At 43.2% G+C, this 18,378-nt stretch overlaps 1 protein-coding gene across 7 annotated transcripts in view; it reads left to right on the forward strand.

The window, feature by feature from the left end:
• Window positions 1-2,806: 2,806 nt before the first annotated feature.
• TAMM41 (TAM41 mitochondrial translocator assembly and maintenance homolog) overlaps window positions 2,807-18,378 on the forward strand; it is a 59,055-nt gene continuing 43,483 nt past the window's right edge. For all 7 annotated transcript variants that reach the window (XR_001817291.1, XR_001817292.2, XM_017501458.1 and 4 more), the window contains exons 1-3: window positions 2,807-3,218; window positions 5,853-6,035; window positions 10,664-10,756. Coding sequence is in view for 5 of the 7 variants with exons in the window: in XM_017501458.1 (XP_017356947.1) it covers window positions 3,084-3,218; window positions 5,853-6,035; window positions 10,664-10,756 (411 nt within the window). In the remaining 2 variants the exon portion in view is untranslated. The remainder of the gene's footprint in view (window positions 3,219-5,852; window positions 6,036-10,663; window positions 10,757-18,378) is intronic.

Genomic DNA, 18,378 nt, shown 5'->3' on the forward strand with positions numbered 1-18,378 from the left:
TTGAACTCAGATGGCAGAGGTTGCAGTGAGCTGAGATCGTGACACTGCACTCCAGCCTGGGTGACAGAGTGAGATTCAGTCTCAAAAAAGAAAAAGAAGGAAAGAAAGACAAAGAAAATATTTAAATAAATTATGGCATTTCCGTATTTTAGAATAATTTGCTACTAACACATGGAATGAGGGAAATCTATATATTCTGACACCGAACATTCATTGTCCCTGATATGCTAAGTGCAAAAAGAGCAAATTGCAAAATAGTATCTATCCTAGGAGTCTACTTAAAATTGTTTTGAATGTTAATATATTCATAGAAAAATATCTGAAGGAATAAGTGCCAAACATTACCAGTGGCTATTTCTGGGGGATGATGGATGTATTTCATAATGTTTACATTTTTATGAACATGGATTACTTTTGCAAACAGGAAAAAATCCAACAAAGTTGAATTGTTTCTCCAAGGAAGGAAGGGAATCCAAAAGGATCCGGCTGGTAATGGGATTTATTCACTGTCTTTGGGTGAGAGGCTTCAGTGTAATTCCATGGTGAGTACAGTCTGATTCCGGCACCCTGGGCAAGGGTGATCTGCAGTGAAAATGAGCAGAAATGGCCCTGCCCACACCAGGGGATGCAGACACACAGCCTCTCTTCGCTCCCTTGCCCTGGTCTCCTGCTTAATGTTGTGGCTACTGCTGCTGCTCCTGAACCTTGGCTGGTGCCTGACAGCCAGCTTTCTTCCCATTTCCTTCTCTCAGCCTGCAAGCTGCTCTAGAGGGCACTTAAACATCGTGGTAAAGACCTTGGCCTTTAGAGGCAGGTAGCTCTGGATTCAAACCTAGACTTCACCACTTTCCTGTGCGACTTTGGAACATATACTGCTCTTTTTACCACCTCTGTTTCCTCATATGAAAAACATCATAATCTTAGAGAACCTGCCTCATAGGGTTTTTGGAGTGATGAAAAGAAATAAGTATAAAAAGCCTGGGCACAGTGGCTCACGCCTGTAATCCCAGCACTTTGGGAGGCTGAGGTGGGCAAATCACAAACCACCTGGGGTCAGGAGTTTGAGACCAGCCTGGCCAACATAATGAAACACTGTCTCTACTGAAAATACAACAATTAGCCAGGCATGCTTGCTTGAATCCAGGAGATGAAGGTCACAGTGAGCTGAGATTGTGGCACTGCACTCCAGCCTGGGCAACAAAGCAAGACTCTGTCTCAAAAAAAAAGGATAAAAAGTGCCTGGGAGTAGTAAGTGCTTAATAAATGACACTATTATTACTGTTGTTGTTGTCACTGAGTCCTATCAATTCTTTCTTGGTAGACTCTTTCCCATCTATTTTCCACCTGATAAACTCCTACTCAGCTTCCAGGCCTGGCTCAAAATGCCATCACTGTGAAATCTCCTCTGGTCCGTTTCCTGAACACCCAGAATTGACCGACGTTCCCATTGGAGGGACAGGACATTCCTGCACTGTGCTGGGTGCCGGGCTGCATTACCCAAATTCTATTCTGATTTGCAGGTCTATCTCCTCTGCTCTAGAGACCCTGAGCTCCTGCAAGGCAGCAGGCAGTTCAGATCTCTTTATCTCAGTGCAGACCCAGAGTGTGAGTGCAAGTAATCATTTTTTCCAATTGAATTAATCCCATCCCTGCTTCTAAGACCTTGGCCTGGCCGTTTCCAGTTCACAAGGGAACTATGATAAAAACTGTCTAATTGGTCTCCCCAGTTCAGGATAACATGTGAATCACGTAAGTCCCTGCTCAAAACCTTTCAAGGATAGGGCAGAATTTTCAAAAAAAATCCCAGAGGTGGAGCTAGAGCTCGGTTTAGCTCTAGTTTTGCTGCAGACTGATATGATCTTAAGCACCTGGCTTTACAGATCTAAGCCTTAGGCTGGCTGGCTGTGAAACCAAGGTGCTTCTGTCACAGAGCACTAGAGGGGACCCAATGAGAAGTGCATGTGAAAATGTGTCAACATGACCTAAATGTTAGCTATTGTTTTTGAGAGGTAGTGTATGTTGGGAAGGAAGGAGAGAGTAGCTGAACGTTTCTGTCCTGAAGGTCGAACCACCTCCTGAATCACCGGTAATCTTCAGCAAGTTTCTCTAGATACAGACAAAAAAAGACGAGAGCTCTAAGATTTTTCCACTCCTAGGGTCCCGTTTCCTCCAGAAACTGTATGAAGCACCCTTTGTGAGACCAATCCCCAAGGCCAGGGGACGAAAACTCTTATCCACCCTTGAAATTAAATGCAACTATCGGAGAACGTCTGTGTAGTCCTTTACCACGCACTCCTATATCCACGCTTGTATTTGAAAAGGGCTTTAACGCGAAGAAGTCTTGGTCAGATCTTGACGGTGCTATCTCCCCATGGTGGGATTGCGCATCATTTTAATTTTGTGTTTTTCTAAATCTTCAAAATCTGCAAATTTGGAACTAGAGAGATGATGGTCGCACAATATTGTGAAGGTACTAGATGCTACTATACCGTCCATTTCAGAACGTTAGTTCTATATTATGTAAGTGTCCCCTCATTTAAAAACGTTAGTTCTATGTGAGTGTCGCCTCATTTAAAAACCTTCAATACGCTCACGATTTTATAGTCATTCCTTAAACTGTGATTTGAAGAGAGAAGTACAGAGATCAAGGCTCAGGGGCCGCGGGGTCGGGTGATGCTCGGCTCCGCGCATTTGTCCAAGTCGTAACGAAAGCCGCCAACCTGCAGTGCACTCCACCGACCACGAGGGGTCAATGCAAAGCTCTCGCGTTCCCTACATTAAGGCGAACACCGCCTCTTACGTCTTGGAAGCGCGTGTGCGTGGGGCGTAGCTAAGGACGGAAGCTCGGCCGGCACGATCGCCACCCACCTGAGCCCAACTGGGCAGCGCCTTCCGGGCTCTTGCTTTTCGTGACCCAGCGCCCCAGTCCTTGCCCGTCCTTGCAGTCCCACCCCACACTCAGCCTTGTGTTCCTCGAGCCGGTCTCCGACTTCCATTTCCCACCCTAAACCGCCTGCTGGGTCTGTTCCCGCTCGGTTGTCCTCGCCCTGCTGTGCCGAGGGTCCCCTGTCAGCCTCGACCCCATGGCGCTGCAGGCGCTGCAGAGCTCGGGGGTGACCTTTCGCAGGATCCTGTCTCACTTCCCCGAGGAGCTGAGTCTGGCTTTCGCCTACGGCTCTGGGGTGTACCGCCAGGCAGGGCCCAATTCAGACCAGAAGGTGAGCCCAATCCCACAGCCCGGCCCCTCCCCGGACAGCCCCCGTCAGCCCCTGACAGCCCCACAACGGGGAGCTGACTGTTCTCACGAGTCCCATTTTGCCCTCGATTCCTTCAGAGCTGGAGAGCTGCCTGTCCGCTCTGCACACTCCACATGTCAACTAGCAGAGTGAACCTTAGGCCTGCGTTCCTAATAACGAGGGCGCGAGTTGAAGGCAGTAATGAGGGATACTTAGGAATCCACGTGGGTCTAGAGCAGGAGAAACAATTAGGCAGGGGGAAAAGCCGCTGCAGGGGCAAGTGGAAGAAAAGAAAAAATCGTTATCACTTTCTAGTTCGGTGTTTTCAGTCGGCTGGACATCGGAATTTTCTGGGGAGCTTTTCGGAAAATCCTAATGCTCGGGTTCCGTCGATGGAGATTCTGATTTAATTGGTTTGGAATGAGGCCTGGGCTTCAGGAATTTAAGAAACGTCCTAAGTGATTCTAATGCGCAGCCAAGTTTGTTGAGAGTCACCTCTATAACTGTGGGAGAAAATGCAAAATGATTTGACTTCAGAAAGTTGCGGACTGGTTGTAGGGCCAGGGCAGGTACAGTGAAAGTAACTAACAGCAAAAGTTAGTGCGCGACCAGTATATTTACCGTCGCTCAGCACATTTAACAAGGGTCTGTTTGAGACTAGGCATTGTTACTCTTCAGAGTTAGGTCAGTGCAGCCTCAGTAAGGGTACAGTTTTCTTTGTTATTTGCAGAATTCAGTGTGCAGGTTTTAATTGGGACCCCCGCATCTGCATACTTGGCTGTAGTCTGTCTTATGATTAACATTCTGCCTGTTCACTTCCTGGTGAGGCCATCTATGCTGTTGCTTGGATTTCCTCTGTTTCCCACTTATGCTACTATTTAATATTTTTATTTAAATTGGCAGCATATGTGAAATTATAGGTTATTATAGGCTACTTTTTTTCCAATATACCTTAACATAATTACACATTTTTAAAAAATATGTTGATCCCATACCCCCCTTGCCACCAAATCTTAAGTGTCCCAGTGGTCTGTGAGTCACCCGGTGGGAAACACAGAGCAGGCCTTAGCCTCCTGATGGCCACCTCTTCATTCTTCCATGGAAGTTTTCCTTTGAGTAGACCTGGAATTCCCTGCAAGAAAAGGTCCTTCCTTCCCTTTCCCTCACTTTTGATTCCCTACATTCAAGTGAACAAGTCTTGTAGATTCCAACGCCTAAATCTCTCTCACATCAATCCTCACCCTTAGTGCCTTAGCTAATATCACTTCGTTTCTCACCTGGAATCCTGCCATGGCTTCAGATCTAGTTTTCCCCACCCCCTTAGTCTCTCTCCAGTCAGCTCTTCTGCAGGAAAATTTTCTAGCATGGCAAACAGCTTCCCTTTCTGATCTCATCTCCCACGGCATAAATGTGATCTATTTCAGTCGTATCAAACTGCAGCTTCCAGAACATGCTGGCTCCCATATCCACAGAGCGCTTTCCTCCAACACGACTCCCTACCCTTCCTTCCCTGTGCCTCCCCCAGTGCTTCCAGCAAGCCTGTTTAGCCCACATGTCCTTCAAGACTCAGATATGTCATCTCTAGGAGAATGTCTCCCTCCTGTGCTCCTGATTTGATCCCCATTCTGAGTGCAGTTAGTACATTTTACATTCCTCTATCAAGTCAATTTAGTGATAATTTGTTTATTCTCTCCAGTAGACTCCAAGCTCTTTTCTTCTACCCTAGGGCCTGTCAGAGCTTATTATAAGTAACCAATGAGTGGTTGGTGAATCAGTAAGAGAGAAAATGACCTCCTTCCTTTTGTATAATATTTCAGAGTTTATCCAAATGGTGTTAATTTGATCTGGAAAAAAAGGGGAGTACATTTAGCTGTATTTGTGGAAGGCAGTGTAGTGCAGTGGTTCAGCACACACAATTTAGAGCCAGACTACTCAGGTCTGCCACTCGCAAGCTGTGTGTCCTTGGGGAAAGAGCATCCCCTGTGCCTTGGTTTCCTATAAAATTGAAATAATAAGGCCAGACGTGGTGGCTTATGCCAGTAATCCCAGCACTTTGGGAGACTGAGATGGGCGGATCATGAGGTCAGGAGTTCAAGACCAGCCTGACCAATATGGTGAAACCCTGTCTCTACTAAAAATACAAAAATTAGCCAGGCATGGTGGCGTGCACCTGTAATCCCAGCTACTCAGGAGACTGAGGCAGGAGAATCACTTGAATCCAGGAAGTAGAGGTTGCAGTGGGCCGAGATCGTGCCGTTGCACTCCAGCATGGGTGACAGAGCGGAACTCTGTCTCAAAAAAAAAAAAAAAAAAAGGAGATAATAGCAGCAGTAGCTACCTTGTAGGGTTTTGTTGAGGATAAAATGAGTTACTACATATATTATCCATAAAGCGTTTAAAGAATGTTGGCCCAACAATACATGTTAAAGAAGTCTTTATTATTATTGCATTGATGAAAACAAAGCTCAGATTAGTTCCAGAGACTCACATACTTTTCTGATGACAGCACGAGGCCCTCTGACTATTGATCATAATTGCATAGTGTGTTAGAGCTTTCCATGCTGTCTCACTGTCTTTCTAGGAATTAATACTGAAATTGTTCTCTTTTCTTCACAGAACGCTATGCTGGACTTTGTGTTCACAGTAGATGACCCTGTTGCATGGCATTCAAAGAACCTGAAGAAAAATTGGAACCACTATTCTTTCCTAAAAGTTTTAGGACCCAAGTTTATCACATCCATCCAGAATAACTATGGCGCTGGAGTGTACTACAATTCATTGATCATGTGTGATGGTAGGGTAAGTGACTGCTGGCCTTTGCCTTAACTTAGCTGGTTATTAACCTGGATTATTAGAATGCCAGCTAAATATGTATGCTCTTATAGTCAGGAAACATTCACATTCCTGCTAGATGTCTTGAACTTAGGTACAGAGCAGTGACTGGAGTCCTTCCACATCTCCCATTAACTGTGATTGCAGTGTGAGGAGGTGGTTGGGTGTGACTGACTTTATTTTTTGAGATGGAGCTTTGTTCTTCTCGCCCAGGCTGGAGTGCAGTGGCGCGATTTCTGCTCACTGCAACCTCTGCCTTGTGGGTTCAAGTGATTTCTCCTGCCTCCCAGTTAGCTGGGATTACAGGGGTGTGCCACCATGCCCAGCTAATTTTTGTGTTTTCAGTAGAGACAGGGTTTCACCATGTTGGCCAGGCTGGTCTCGAACTTCTGACCTCAGGTGACCCAACCGCCTTGGCCTCCCAAAGTGCTGGGATTATAGGTGTGAGCCCCTGAGCCTGGCCAGACTAACTTCATTTTTTTTGTCTTTGGCCAGGTGGTTCTCAAGTATAATGTGCATCAGAATCCCCTAGAGTGTGTGCCTGTTGGACACAGAGATTGCTGGGCCCCACCCCCAGAGTTCTGATCACTAGGTCTGGGGTGGAGCATGAAGATTTGCATCTCTTCACAAGCTTCCAAACAGTGTTGAATCTGCTGGTCTAGAACTACTAGTCTGGTCAGTGGGAGGAATAGGCAGGCCAATTTAGGGTCAGGTTGGAGATTGATTTTATCTAGAAGGAGGGGCAGACACCCCCAGGAAGAAGTTGGAAGTGAAGAGGATATCACAGGTGATTAGAAGCATGTGGTGCCACGTGATAGACAGGAACCTCCTGGTGCCAGCAGATGGGTGGAATTTGACAGTGGGGTGTTGGAGAGCAGGTAAGTTGCATGGATTCCTGCTTATGGGTCATTTGACAGCAGAAACTTTGCTGAACTCTTAATGGCTGAAGCATCTCAGTCTCTAAGAGAGCTGCCAAGAGTTCAGCAGAACCCCAGCCTGCCAGGACCAGTAGGGGTCTAAATCAGATGCTTCCTAGAGCTTCCCTGGGCCAGGGATGACATATGGATTCCACTTGCTGTGCCAGCTCTGCCACTGATTGCTCAGAGCAGTCAAACTTTGACAGGCATCGAACCACCTGGGGATTCCATTAAATGCAGATCCTGACTCAGTCTGGGATGGAACCTGAGATTCTGCTTTTTTTTTTTTCTCTTTTTCTTTTTTTGAAAGAGGGTCTGGCTGTGTCACTCAGCTGGAATGCAGTGGTGTCATCTTGGCTCACTGCAGCCTCTGCCTCCTGAGCTCAAGCCATCCTCCCACCTCAGCCTTCTGAGTAGCTAGGACTACAGGTATGTGCCACTATGCCTGGTTAGTGTTTGTATTTTTTTTGTAGAGACAGGGTTTTGCCATGTTGCCCAGGCTGGTTTCAAAACTCCTTACCCCAAACAATCCACCCACCTTGGCCTCCCAAAGTACTGGGATTACAGTATGAGCTGCCATGCCCAGCCAAGATTCTGCATTTTTTATAAGTTCCCAGGTGATGCCGATGCCACTGGTTAAAGGACCATGCTTTAAAGGGCAGGAGGTTGGAGTACTGACTTGAGAAGGATTTGAAGGTCTGTCTGAACTTGGCTGAGAAGTGACTGTTGTGATTGACTGGTGATGTCTGCATACCTCTTGGGCCATGTATTTGCTTTTCTGGTTGAGGTCCAACCTTGCTCTGCTGCATTTTGCAGTTGAGGAAACTGAAGTTCAAAGAGAGAAATGACTTCCATAAGGTCGCGCAGCTAGTTAGCGACAGGTCGCCTGACTTCCAGGCTTGTGGTGTTTCCGTTACTTCCCAGTAACTTGCTATAAGGGCTTTTTGGGGTGCTGCTGCTGGAGTTGGGGAAAAAAGGCTGACACTCAGCACAGCCTTCTACATCCACTTGAGTCATGCAGAACACTTAGCTTTGTTGTTTCTCCACAGTTAATATGATGTGGAGCCTATCTTTAATTAGTAATTTTCAAGCAATATTATAAGTTATAGTAACCAGATGTTTGGGCATAATTATATGCCAAAATACTATACTTTTTAATTGACTTTTTTTTTTTTTTTTTTTTTTTTAAGACATAGTCTTGCTCTGTCACCAGGCTGGAGTGCAGTGGCGCGATCTCAGCTCACGGCAACCTCCAGCTCACGGCACCTCCAACTCCCTGGTTCAAGTGATTCTCTTGCCCCAGCCTCCTGAGTAGCTGGGATTACAGGCATGCAGCACTATGTCCAGCTAATTTTTGTATTTTTAGTAGGGACAGGGTTTCACCATGTTGGCCAGGATGGTCTCGATCTCCTAACCCCGAGATCTGCCCGCCTTGGCCTCCCAAAGTACTGGGATTATAGGCGTGAGCCACTGCGCCCAGTCTAATTGACACTTTAGCTGCTTTTTGTATATTTGCAGCCTGAGAAAGCTATTTGGATACTGAAGTTCAGCAAAGTGGGTCTAAAGATACTTGTTTATGCAAATGGGACTTTGTAACCTGGGAGATCTACATTCAGGATTTATACAAATTATTATTGAAATAGGCTTAACTGGCCAGGCACAGCAGCTCATGCCTATAATCCTAGCACTTTGGGAGGCCAGGGTGGGTGGATCACTTGAGCCCAGGAGTTCAAGACCAGCCTGGGCAATATGGTGAAACTCTGTCTCTACAAAAAATACAAAAATTAACCAGGCATGATGGTGCGTGCTTGTAGTTCCAGCTACTCCACAGACTGAGGTGGGAGGATCACTGGAGCCCAGGGAGTTCAGGGCTGCATTGAGCCCAAATCATGCTGCTGCACTCCAGCATGGGCAATAGAGTAAGACCCTGTCTCAAAAACAAACAAAAAAAAGAATAGAAATGGGCTCAACTATAATTTCATGTGTTTAGCGTGAATAAAGAAGTTTTGGTTTTGGATGTTGCTTTGTAATTATAAAAGTGTTTGAAATAGTCGGTAGCAAAAGAGAAATTCACTATGTAAAAGGATGTCAGTGAAAACTTTTAATTAAAGGAAAATTTCTTGTACTTTGTAACGAAAAGAGCATTTGGAAGACCAGACTGAAATTCTGGGACCTAGTTTTAACTCTGTTACTGCTGGTACCACCTTGAACATGTCATTTGTTCTCTCTGGGCTTCAGGTTTTCTATTTCTGAAATGACGAACATGAACTACATCATCACTTCTCAAACTGTCTTTGGGGAGAAACCAGGTTTTTTTACTCCCAATCCATTGAGGACCAGTACTAGATAGCATCTAAGAGCCATTCCATCTTTAACATAACATGGACCTAAGTTGAAATAGTGGTCACCTTATAATTGCCTGATGGATTCTTCCTGCGGTTGACTGGCACTACTGTAATATTGCCATAAAGAGTTTAATTAGGCCGGGCACGGTGGCTTATGCCTATAATCCCAGAACTTTGGGAGGCCAAGGAGGGTGGATCACCTGAGGTCGGGAGTTCGACCTGGCCAACATGACAAGACCTTGTCTCTACTAAAAATACAAAAATTAGCTGTGCATGTTGGTGCACACCTGTAATCTCAGCTACTTGGAGGCTGAGGCGCAAGAATGGCTTGAACCCAGGAGGCAGAGGTTGCAGTGAACTGAGATTGCGCCACTGCACTCCAGCCTGGGTGACAGAGTAAGAAAAAAAAAAAGAGTTAAATTAACATTAATGTGAGGCCAGCCACACAGGAGAACTGGCGTTGTTACTCAAATCATTCTTCCTGAAAGCTCGAAAGTTAGGGTTTTTGAAGAATAGTTTGGTGTAGGGGACTAGGGAATAGGTGCTGCTGATTGGTTGGGGATGCAATCATGCAGGTGTGGAAAACAGTCCTCATGGGCCAAGTGGGCCTTTTGGTGGCAGAAGGGCAACAGAACCAATTGAGTCATGAGTCATGGGTCTGGGTGGGATCAGTTGGTTGTCAGAATGCAAAAGTCTGAAAAATACCTCAAAAGACGAATCTTAAGTTCTACAGTAGTGATGTTATCTATAGGATCAGTTGGGGAAGTCACAAGTCTTACGAACTCCGGACACCTGACTCCTGAGCAGTAAGAGATCATAGAAACTATGCGAACATTTTTGCAGAATTCAGGCCTTTCTCATAGTCCTAATCTTGTGGACTTTCATTAGTTTTACAAAGGTAACTTCAGCTCTGGACTGGAGAGGGGAACAGTTTTAGGGAGGAACGATTATCATCCTTGCTTCAAAATTAAACTATAAACTATGTTCCTCCCTTGGTTAGCTTGGCCTATGTCCAGGCATGAGCTTGGATAGCCAGCCTGTGAGGCTGGCAGCAAGATGGAGTCAGCCATACGAGACTTCTCTCACTGTTATAATCTTCTGAATGCAGTTGCAACCTCACCTCACATACCTTAGGGGCTAAGTCAGTCTTGGACACTAAAACCTCTCAAAGGTTTTGGTGGAGATGTATGTTTTTGCAAAGCAGGCATTTTGAGTGGCTTTGTAACCAAGGTACTGCTCTAGTCAAAAATGTTATGTTTCCTTATATTTCTACTTGTATAAGCAAAAACAGGGTATTTTACTCCTTTTTGTGCCCATTTCTTTTTTCCTTCAGCTTATCAAATATGGAGTTATTAGCACTAGTATTCTGATTGAAGATCTCCTCAACTGGAATAATTTATACATTGCTGGACGACTCCAAAAACCGGTGAGTGTTTTACAGGCTGCACAGTTCAGGCTGCCTTTCCTCTCTCAGCCGAACCTTACTTTGATCATTGTGATTGCAATGAGATGGAACTGTGGAAATAGAAACAAGTTTCTGACTCTTTCTACTCCCAATAAAATTTATTGCCAAGTAATATCCACATATTCTCTTGTGATATGATATAAGAAGAAATATGTGTTTGGTTTTTCTCCTTGGGCTCCTAGTTCAGAGGTCCTAAAACTCTTGGAATATTTCAGTGATGGGGATGACAGTGTCTTTTATTATTGGTAACAAGTCCCTTTAAACTGCACCTGAGTTTATAGTAATAAAGTGACTCTTGATGGGCCCCTAGATAGATTCAGGATAGGGCTGGCTGCCAGGGAGCCAGCCGTGTGAGGAGAGGCTGGAGCTTTCAGGCCCCCCACTCCCACCTTGATGGAGGGGAGAAAGGCTGGAGATTGGGCCAATCACCAATGGCCAATGATTTAATTAGTCTTGCATAGGCAGTGGAACCTCATTTAAAAAAACCTGTAAACAAAGGGGTTCTGAGGACTTCTCGGTTGGTGAGAACATCATGGTGCTCGGAGGGTGGTGTGCCCAGAGAAGTTGTGGAGCTCCACACCCTTCCACAGCCCCATATCTTGCCAAGCATCTCTTCCATTTGGCAGTTCCTGAGTTGTGTCCTTTGTAATAACCAGGTACATGCAAGTAAAGTGCCTCCTCGGCTGGGCACAGTGGTCCACTCCTGTAATCCCAGCACTTTGGGAGGCCGAGGTGGGCGGATCATTTGAGGTCAAGAGTTCAAGACCAGCCTGGCCAACATGATGAAACCCTGTCTCTACTAAAAATACAAAAACGTTAGCTGGGTATGATGGTACATACCTGCAATCCCAGCTATAGCTGCTGGGGAAGCTGAGGCAGGAGAATAACATGAACCTGGGAGGCGGAAGTTGCAGTGAGCCGAGATCACGCCACTGCACTCCAGCCTGGGTGACAGAGTGAAACTCCAACAACAACAAAAAGTGCCTTCCTGAGTTCTGTGAGCCATTCTAGCAAATTATGAAACCAGAGGAAAGGGGAATTAGCCCCACCCCTTTATAGTGAATGGTTAGAGTATGGGAGACCTGGACTTGTGATTGGCGTCTGAAGTGGGGAAGCCTTGTAAAACTGAGCCCATAACCTGTGGGATCTGACTGTAACTCCAGGTAGCTAGGGTCAGAATTGAATTTGGTTGTACAACACTCATTTGGTGTTTGGAAGGCTAGAGAATTGGTTGGCTGACACCCACATTTGGTGTCAGAAGTGCTGGGAGTAGAAGCCGAGTTGCAGTCCACCTTCCCTCCTGCTGTCCTCTCCCTCAAGATTCTCCAGTGACTGGATTGGGTGGCCGGGAACGTGCCCAGTGCCTCAGTGGAGCCTCTCTCAGCACTACCCAGTCACCTTGTCTCCTAGGACACGTACCCTGGGGCGACTGATGCATCTCAAGGGCAGTGCCTGGCTGGTGGGATCCTTCAGTAACTGCTGAGTAAATGAATGCACCAAAGTAGTCAATCCAAAGGGCTGGTATTCCCCATCCCTTTTATTCTCTTTCTGAGGCCAGTGGCGATGCCTTCTCTACTTTCTTAGCTCATTTGGGACACAGCTAGAGGAGGCTGTAGGGACTAGGCCTTTCCCTGGCTTTAGTAGAAACAGGAAGCAAACACAAAACAGGGAAAAAAAAGTGGGAGAGAACTTTTAACAAGTATTTGCTATATCAGCTTTCTTCTTTTTTTTTCTGTGTTCTGAGAAAGGGTCTTTTCATAGTTTCAGAAGTATGTTAAATAGTCACAGTTGCTAATCTCATACTTCTTACTATAAGGAAGATTTTCATTGTGCGTCAGAGGACCCCAGGCTCCACAAGAGGGCGACAGATTGTTCTTGAGTGTCTCCCCCAATAGTGAATTGCTGCTTCTCCTTCTGTAGCTATCTATGGGGAAAATGAGAGATTTCTATAGCCTTAGCTCACTGATTTCTATTATAAACATCTCTTTACTGATGTGCATGGGCTGTCAGGATCCTCCTGCCTTTCACTTGAGCTTACAGTTTCATAGTGTAGCTCCTTAAAATGTCCAGAAATACTTGATCCGGGCAGGGTTTATGTAAGTACAGTATATGCGTGTACAAATTTATCAAACTGTGTCCTTAAGATGTGTGCACTTCACTGTCACTAACTTTTACTTAATTAAAAACATTTTTAAAAGTCTAGAAATGATAGGCTTACTGAGATTTCATATCTATATAGATAAATTTCTCACTTCTAAGTTGGATGTTAGATGACTAGTAAAGCTCATAATTAAGCAATTGGAAATTTGTAAATATTTTATTTCCAGAATTTTTGTTGTTATTGTTTGTTTGCTTGTTTTACAAAATATGGGCCAGGCACAGTGGCTTATGCCTGTAATTCCAGCACTTTGGGAGGCTGAGGCAGGTAGATCACTTGAGGTCAGGAGTTCAAGACCAGTTTGGTCATCATGGTGAAACTCCATCTCTACTAAAAATACAAAAATTAGCCAGGGAGGGTGGTGCACACTGGTAATCCCAGCTACTTCGGAGGCTGAGGCAGGAGAACCACTTGAACCCGGGAAACAAAGGTTGCAGACAGCTGAGATCATGCCACTGCACTCCAGCCTGGGTGACAAAACAAGACTGTGTCTGAAAACAAACAAACAAACAAAAACAAAGTATGTAGCTTGATGAGAAGAATAATGGGCATCAAATTAGAAGCCTTGGGTCATATTCAGTCCTGCCACCTACTAGTTGTTACATAAACTTGGGCATCTTGCTTTATCTTTCTGAATTTCAGTTAATTTATCTGTAGAATAAAGGTCCACAAAGGTATTTAAAGTTGGAAGCAGAGCTGGGTGCAATGGCTCATGTCTGTAATCCCAGCACTGTGGGAGGCTGAGGCAGACAGATCACTTGAGGCCAGGAGTTTGAGAACAGCCTGGACAACATGGCAAAACCCCATCTCTACTAAAAATATAATAATTAGCTGGGCATTGTAGCGTGCACCTGTAATCCCAACTACTTGGGAGGCTGAGGCACGAGAATCACTAGAACCTGGGAGGCAGAGGTTGCAGTAAACCAAGCTCATGCCACTGCACTTTGCACTCCAGCCTAGGTGACAAAGCGAGACTCTGTCTCAAAAAAAAAAAAAAAAAAAAAAGGAGGAAGAATATTCGAAGCAGAGTAGGGACTCGGCCTTTCCCTGGGCTTTAGTAGAAACAGGAAACAAACACAAACACTTGCTAGGAAAAGCGCAAGTGTTTTGATATCCCTGATAGACACTCAGAAAATGGTCTTTCTCTTCTCTCTGTGCCTTTGCTTATCTCAGTTATTTTGAAATAGAAATGAAATTGAATGTTAAAATGTTGTATTATTCTTTGTATTATACTTTATGCTTAGAATATTTAAAAAAATTTTTTAAGGCTTTAAGAACTTGAAATGCCATGATATCTCAGAATATAAGCACTGGAAATGACCTCAGGTTTAATCTAACTGTTATATTCTTATAAAACAAAAACAGCAAGACAAGTAGTAGCAGCCATGCTCATATCATGCAAAACTCTACATTTCTCAGCTGACTTGGAGAAGAAAATGTTACTGACAGCAATGAGTATCCCTAAGGCTTTTTATGCTTCTAGCACAAGAAAATTAGGGTATCATAAAATCATTTGAATGTGTTGAACATATACATTTTTTTAAATTGAAAATGATAAACAGGCAAATTAACTCTCTCGTCCCCCCTGCTCCCGATTTTCCACAAGTGGAAATCACTGTTAAGCAGAAAAATGATTTTTAAACAAACTATTTGTACCTCTAGGTGGCAGCAAATATTAATCAGACTTGAACAAATCTAATGAAAGGGGTAGTATTTTGGATGATAAAGTTGGGTAAATATCTTAAGAAAGAATTATCAGAATATGAGTATGAATTCTTTATATTTATGTGTTTTAAAAGGAGTCACATTAAATTATGTTGTCTAAAGCTCCGGAATTCTCTTGTATCTTACAAATCGAAATAGAATTTCTCAGTCATTAGCAACTTAAGTCTAATATTTTCCCAAGTAAGAAACCATGGAATTTAAAGTGCTTAATATAGCATTGTGACCAATCTTTTTTTTAAGCCAAGAAACCTCTAAAGTAATAATTAATAGTTATTTCCCTAGTTAATGTAATTTTGGATTTTTGTATTTTACATTGTTTTTAGTGTATAGATAATTGTGCTTGAGTTTTTAAGGCATTTATATTGACATGCAGTGGTTTTTTTGCCACCTTGTTAAGAGGATTTTGATTTATTTTAATGCATTCATTGTAATATATTTTGCCTTTTAGTAATGTAGCTTTATTTTATTTTATCTTTATTTCTAAAACAGGGTGTTGCTTTGCCACCCAGGCCAAAGTGGAGTAGCATGAACATGGTTTACAGGAGCCTCAATCTCCCGGTCTCAGGCAATCCTCCCATCTCAGCCTCCTGAGTAGCTGGAACTATAGGCACATGCCACCATGCCCAGCTAATGTTTATATTTTTTTGTGAAGATGGGGTTTTGCTGTGTTGCCCAGTCTTGAATTTGTAGGCTGAAGGGATCCACCTGCCTCAACCTCGGACTGAAGAGATCCACCTGCCTCAGCCTCTCAAAGTGCTAGGATTGCAAGCATGAGACCCCTTGTGTGGCCTATTTTTTAGTAATAACTTTATTGAAATAAAATTCACCTACCAAACAGTTCAACCATTTAAAGTGTACAATTCAATGGTTTTTACTATATTCACATAGTTCAACCATAACCATATTGTAGCTTTATTAATTTTTTGTGTGAATAGAAAAACCCCCAGTGGTATAAAAGATCCCTGAGCTAGGAGTTGAAAAACCTGGTTTACTAGTTTTGCCTCTGCCCTGCTATAAGCAAATGTTTGGGCCGCTAGTGTTTGAAATCCACAGATTGAGTCATTTATTTCTTTATTCAAAAGGCAACTGTTTCTTCTCTGTGTATGCCAAAGGAATTTTTAAAAAGGACAAGCTCTTGCTTGTCCTCGAAGAGCCCAGAGTCTAACAGGTAGATAATAAGTAAGGTTTCATCCAGCTCTAGTGTTCAGTGTTTCTTCTTCATCCTTAAGCATTGACTATTTAGAAGAGTTCAACCTCCTGGTCATTTGGAATGGAAAAGTTCTGGTAAATGGTTGAGTATTTGAATACTAGATAGGGCTGTGGTCTTTGTGATTAAAATTTCACTCTTTGCAATTCAAGTAGTCTCTCCTTGTGACAATTTTAGAAGAGCCCACATGTGACTTTCTCTTTTTTCCTCTCTTAAAATATACTCACAAATCTCTCCTTTGAAAGTCTCTTTAAGCAATACCCCTTTCTCTCCAGTAAAGATTTTCCTCCCTGGCAGTCGTGCTAATGTTATCTATGCAGTTCAGGTCGGGGCATTCCCAGTAAGATACAAACAGCTATTCACAAATCTGAGCACTTTCTTTTTTTCCCAGGCCTCTCTGGCAGTCTCCCAAGAGTTCACTGGCTTTTCACTCTGAACAACAAATAACAGTACTGCTGAGACAAGTTCATAGTTCACCTTTCGTTGAAGAACCAGATCAGCACAGTAGCAGACTCTTCTGAATTGACATTTTTCCTTTGAGTAAGGATGCTTTTATTTTTACTTTCTTAACCTTAAGTAGCAAACAGCCCGCCTTCTTACAACCTAAGTGGAACAACCTCCTTGGAGAACAAGTGGTATTTTGTTAACCAGGAAAATTTCCCCAAAGTTAGTCTTTTCTTTGCATAGGTGAAGAATTATTGAGAAGGATGTGATGAATGGGGATGAAGAACAGGAATGTGGAAGCAGAGAGGCATCACAGAGTTATGGAAAGAGCACTGGATGAATCCTGGTACTGGATCCTCACCCAGTTTGCCACTACTTCTCTTGGAGAAATCTTTTAACCCCACCAGACCTAAGTTTTCTGTCAGTAAAATGAGGCAGTTGCCCTCCTAGATTAATAATTCAGTATGGAATACAGTCATCCCTTGGTGTCCATGGGGATTAGTTTCAGTACCCAACTCTGATATAAAATGGCCTAGTATTAGCATATAACCTATGCATATCCTCCTTCATATTTTAGCATCTCTAGATGACTGGTAATACCTAATACAGGGCTTACAAATCACGTCGTTCACCTGCCTTCAATGTACTTGACACATGGTGGCAAATTCAACTTTTGCTTTTTGGAACTTTGTGGATTTTTTTTTTCCTGAATGTTTTCCATCTGTGATTGGTTGAATCCATGGGTGCAGAACCCACGGGTATGAAGAGCCAACTGTATAAGGTTTAGGAAAGTTATTCAAGGAATAAGCATAGGTTTTTTTATATGACCTTAAAATTTGTTTTAATCATCTTTCAGGATAAGTTAACTGGAATAGAATCCTAAATTAGTGCATGAGAATAATTTAAAATATTCAGAGCTAGATTTGCCGAATATAAAGTTGTGATCCTGATTTTTGTTGTCAACTCATTATGAACTGTAGGCAACTCATGTTCCTGGGCTGGTCATGGGTTACTCTCTGCAGATGATTGCAGTAACACTAAACTCCCCCAAGTGCTGAAAGGCTTAATTAAGATCCATTAAGTCCTCAGAAATATAAGGGAGGAGGAGGTGATACTGAATCAAGTGGCTTATCTACCATATATGATATTTGTGTGTTATAATGTTCCCTTAGAAAAAAGTAGGGGAAAAAGGTAGAAGAATTTAGATTCTAAAGCTTAATTTATAAAATAGTAGTTACATGTTTCATAATACTGTTTTTTACAATTAGAAGAGAAGAAACTATACCTTGGGATACGGCAGCATTCTCCACTTTACTTGCTTTCTAATATTTATTTTGGAGTTTCTCATAGTGTATCTTTTATGTGCCATCTTAATTTTGTCAGAAATTATCTGTATTTGACAAATAAAAGGTAACTTATACCCTGTTTTCTAGAATAGATGGAAAATGTGTCTCGATAGTACCAAGTGGTTTAGAGATAGTAGATACATTTTAGATGGTAGATACGTATGGGAGTCCTTATTAGGGACTTCTAGACCCTTTCCTTTGTGTAGACGGTCAGTCAGAAACAGTGTGATGTTTTTAAAAGATTATGGTGGGAGTGTAAATTGGTGTAACCACTCTGAAGAGCAGTTTGACAGTATACGCCTTAGAGTAGTAATTGTCAAAGTGTCCCTGGGCATTACTTAAGAACTTGTCAGAAATGTGCATTTTTCAGGCCTCACCCAGGCCTACAGAGACAGAAACTCTGGGAGTTGGGCCCAGTACTACAGGTTTTAACGAGTCCTCCAGGTGATGCTAATGGTAGCTAAAGATGAGAATCCCTAGCCCAGAGAAGCTCTTGACTTGTACACTGAGTAGCACACACAAGGAAGCTCATTTCACTGAAGGGTTTGTATGCAGTAACTCATTTGATCTTTCTAGCAATCTATGAGCTTGATTCTGTTATTTATCCCATTTTACTGATAAGGAATTATGCCCATAGCCACAAAAGATATGAAGATGGGATTTGAACACATCTCTTAACTACAGTGCAGTCTTTTTTTTTTTT

The sequence above is a fragment of the Cebus imitator genome, unplaced genomic scaffold (assembly GCF_001604975.1).
Source record: "Cebus imitator isolate Cc_AM_T3 unplaced genomic scaffold, Cebus_imitator-1.0 Scaffold281, whole genome shotgun sequence".
Lineage (NCBI taxonomy): Eukaryota > Metazoa > Chordata > Mammalia > Primates > Cebidae > Cebus > Cebus imitator.